Below are 3717 nucleotides of genomic sequence, written 5' to 3'. Positions count from 1 at the left end.
CAGGTGGGTGAACATGGGTAGGAAAGGTACATTGGGGCTTTACCAATATTACTGTTAATTGGTACATTGGGGTTTTACCAATGTTACTGTTAATTAGAATGAAAGAAAATGTTTTCATAAATGATAGGGAAAAATTGGCTTTATGCAAAATGAACCTGAGATCTACCTGCCAGATGTGCACGTAGGTGTAGGATGCCTTTTGAGTCTCCAAAAGTGTCCTTGCCAATACAATTTCAAATATATTGATTCCTTCGAGCTGCAATGTTTGATGTTGCAGGTATCCCTAACTGCTGAAGAAGATGTTAGGATCACGAGTGTTTGACCAACATGTCTGCATGTGGCATCCGTGAAGGAAGAGTACTCCATGCTATTTGCTTTCCGTTTGATGTTGAACTCTGATTTATGTTTATGCTATCCCTTTTGCTTTCCGTTTGATCTTAGGTTGTAATGAAGATCTTTGCTACTTGGTATTTCATCTTAAACTGTGTGTGCCGGCAGTTCGATCCAGGGACTAGCACTAATGCACAGGGACTTGCACTTTTTAAAGTGAGGTCACTGCAACAAGCTCCAATGGTAAAAAAACAAATCATGATCGAGTAGGCCAATTGCAAAACACTATGACTAGCTAGTAGACACAAAATTATGTTATTTTGGTGATGGTATGAATTTAGAGAACTCATACTTCGGTGTTCCTCATAAAACGGAATTATGCATCTGGACTATTGGATATGACTTTTGTTTCTTTCCCCATTCCGCTTCATTGAATTGATAGGCCAATCGATCACTGACATAATACTTCCAAGGATCCGACCAGGGGATAGGAATCCCTCGATGGCCACGACTGTCACAGCAGACCGGGAAAGGTGTGCTCTAGAATAGCACAAAGTCGTCATGGATCCATGACGGGCAGGCCAAACAGTCGGCCCGACCATCTGTGACGCGAGGTTGCCCACGGAATTCCAAACCGTCAGCAACATGTCTCTATGACGGTTTTTGGACATGCGCTGACGAAGTCAAATCATCAGCGAAACCCAAGTATGTTGTAGTGAAAGCAAGATCCATAAAGGCTAACTCTATCTAGCCTTTCCTACCATGCACCCCCAGTCCACACGATGTTTGCCCACCATCACCTCGTTAACCGCAGTTAATAATATCCTTTTTATGCTTTTAATTGCATGAATGTTAGAGCATACCCCTTTACTGTCCGAGGAACTTTGTAAAACTCAATCGGTCTTTTGGACCGTTTGAACTCTTTCCTCCCATGCGCCGCCAGGTGACATTCTTCACCCCTCGTCCACCTTCTAATGGTCGAAAATACCATCTTCCTCATTTACAAAGTCTCCAACGCTATCTCCAATGTCTCCGGTAGGTAGTCACCGAAGTCGCCGGAAAACACTCATCATCGTGCACACCTCCTATGCTACCATCGCACACATGCATGTATTCATAAAAAACAATTTAAGGGAGGTAGCAAATATATGATATATTTAATTCGATTTCAAACAATTCATACAACAACATAAGGAAATAAAAGATAAAATTAAACCAAAGAAAAGAGGGGAAACTCATCCTTTCTAAGTGACGTCATTCAACCATCGCCCTACCATCCCCATCCAGTCTAGAATGAAAAACATGGAAGGATACAAACAACATAGTCGATGCTAAAAAGTTTCATTAGATGAAACAAAAAACATCAACTCTAGAACTATTGCTTCCCCACATCAGGAAAAGTTGACGAAGATGCTGTCGGTCTTGGTGCATCCGCACGCAGGGCATGCCTTCGCCATGGCCGCGCACGGCACACACATGCAAAGGTGCCTGCACGGCAGCAACAGCTCCATGGCCTCACCCTGGCCACACCCTTTGCACCTCCCGAAACTCATTGCCGCCTCCGGCTTCGACACCTCATAGTCGTCATCCCTGCGGAAGGCTACCTGGTTACCCCCCCAGCAGCACGAACTAGCGTCATCAACTGCACGGCCACGGACCGCCTGCTCTAGCGCACGCTGCAGGTCATCGCGGATCGCGCTGGTAGCTGCCTCCTTGGACCTAGCGATGTTGCGCCACGCCTGGGCCTCCCTCTGGAGGATCCTGACCTGGTCCTGGAGCGCCATGTTCCTGACCCAGATAGACTTCATCTCCTCGTCCTTGGCCTTGAGCTGCTTGGCCGCCCTATCCTCCGCGGCGGAGGTGATCAGCCTCATGTGCCTCTGCTTCTGCTTCGCCAGAACCTCCCACATCTTGGACGCCTGCATCGATTGATACACAAGAGTAACAAAAGTTAGATCCACGAGTGAGCATGGAACACAAAGAAAGTATATACTTATTTGGTGAACATGCATACATAGGACTTACTTGGTTTAGGAGGAGGTCGTCGACAACAATGGTCTGCTGTTGTTGCTGCCCGTGGGGCACTCCAAGAACCGGCACCAACCGCTCGTCGCGCTTCCTCTTATATCCGGCGACCATTTTGTGCGAACGCAGCGTACCCTGGAGCGTTGCGCCCCTCTTCGCCAGGTCAACCGCAGCCAGCGCCAGGAACTCAGTGTACTGGTCCTGCTCTTCCACTAGCGATGTAGAAGGCGGCAGTGGCGTGACCATGTACGACGACTGGTATCCCTGCTGGCCGGGAACCACGGTTGCATAATTAGTAGGCATAGCAGCGGCGGTGGAGGTACCCACCTGGTTGAAACGAAGCCAAGTTGGAGCAGGGGCTGGCTGGTGGTCGCCGGTGCCGAGTATCATCTGGCGTAGGCGCTGCGAGTTAATGGCCATGTCTGTTGTGCTCTTGCAGTCCGCCTACAGGCGCCTATATATAGCACCAAGGGTCAAGGGTGACGTAATCGATGTTTGACCGGCAGCGCGCCGTATTTATGGTGGATGACCGGGGTTTGAGCTGGCCTCCACGTTCTCGTTGTCGTTTCCAGCTGGGCCCCTACAGTAAGAAAACTGCTAAATATAAGATGGCCACAATTAATCCAATTCATTTTTAGGAGAAATTTCCATTTATTTATGATTTCCGTTCAGATCTCCCATGATTTTTATTCCATTTTCCCTCCACCAAAATAGTTGGCTCTGTTTGGGTCTGGTTGAATTCGAGTACACGCTCCATCGGACACGGACAAGGAATCACAACACGACACTAATATTGGTGCATTTAGTTCCCGTGGCATGACTACAAACACTTTGTAACATACAGATGTATCTTGACCATGTCACTCAGTCTGACCATCCCTTCAAGCCGATGCAGGGCTCAGGTAACACGTGTTAGTCTCAGCCAAATGGCAAAGATAGGGGCCCAGCCAGCAGGGGACCGACCTTTGACATAGCAAATTTTCGGTTACACCCTGCTATTTTATGCTAAATCATCCCTAAAGTTGTGCATTTTACAAGGCTACACCCTCCTTGACAATTTAGTTCACTTTTTCCATTGATTTGCCGACTACAATGATGAGTGCAGTTTGCATCAATTTTTACCTTATATTTTTGCATTGGTAGTGTTAGTATTTTACTCTGATCGTGCACATCCATTATACTTATTTTACCAGGATCTTATAAATAAGAAGGTTGATGGAAAAAGAAATCATTTATGAACAAATCATGTTAAAAAGGGCCAAAAGGAGACAATGTGTAATTCCAAACCCTGGTGTGGATTTGCACGTGTACTTTTTCAATCAGTCATCTTCCTATCATGCCTATCATATTGTTAATATGTTG

The 3717-nt window shown here is 46.5% G+C and overlaps 1 protein-coding gene across 1 annotated transcript; it reads right to left on the bottom strand.

Moving 5' to 3' along the window:
- Positions 1-1721: 1721 nt before the first annotated feature.
- LOC139831507 (probable BOI-related E3 ubiquitin-protein ligase 3) lies at positions 1722-2775 on the bottom strand. Its single transcript, XM_071820800.1, has 2 exons — positions 2356-2775; positions 1722-2249 (listed from the first exon to the last, which is right to left on the bottom strand). The coding sequence occupies exons 1-2, from the start codon at positions 2773-2775 to the stop codon at positions 1722-1724; spliced, it is 948 nt and encodes a 315-aa protein (XP_071676901.1).
- Between the last annotated feature and the right edge of the window lie 942 nt (positions 2776-3717).

The sequence above is a fragment of the Lolium perenne genome, chromosome 5 (genome assembly GCF_019359855.2).
Source record: "Lolium perenne isolate Kyuss_39 chromosome 5, Kyuss_2.0, whole genome shotgun sequence".
Classification (NCBI taxonomy): Eukaryota; Viridiplantae; Streptophyta; class Magnoliopsida; order Poales; family Poaceae; genus Lolium; species Lolium perenne.
The sequence above is the reverse complement of the archived record's forward strand: the minus strand, read 5'-3'. Positions and strand labels throughout refer to the sequence as shown.

Bases quoted from the DNA above. Each gene is read 5' to 3' on its own strand.
- LOC139831507 (XM_071820800.1), bottom strand. From the start codon at position 2,775: ATGGCCATTAACTCGCAGCGCCTACGCCAGATGATACTCGGCACCGGC. The intron at 2,250-2,355 runs GTAAGTCCTATG...CAATCGATGCAG, and splicing joins ACGACCTCCTCCTAAACCAA to GCGTCCAAGATGTGGGAGGT.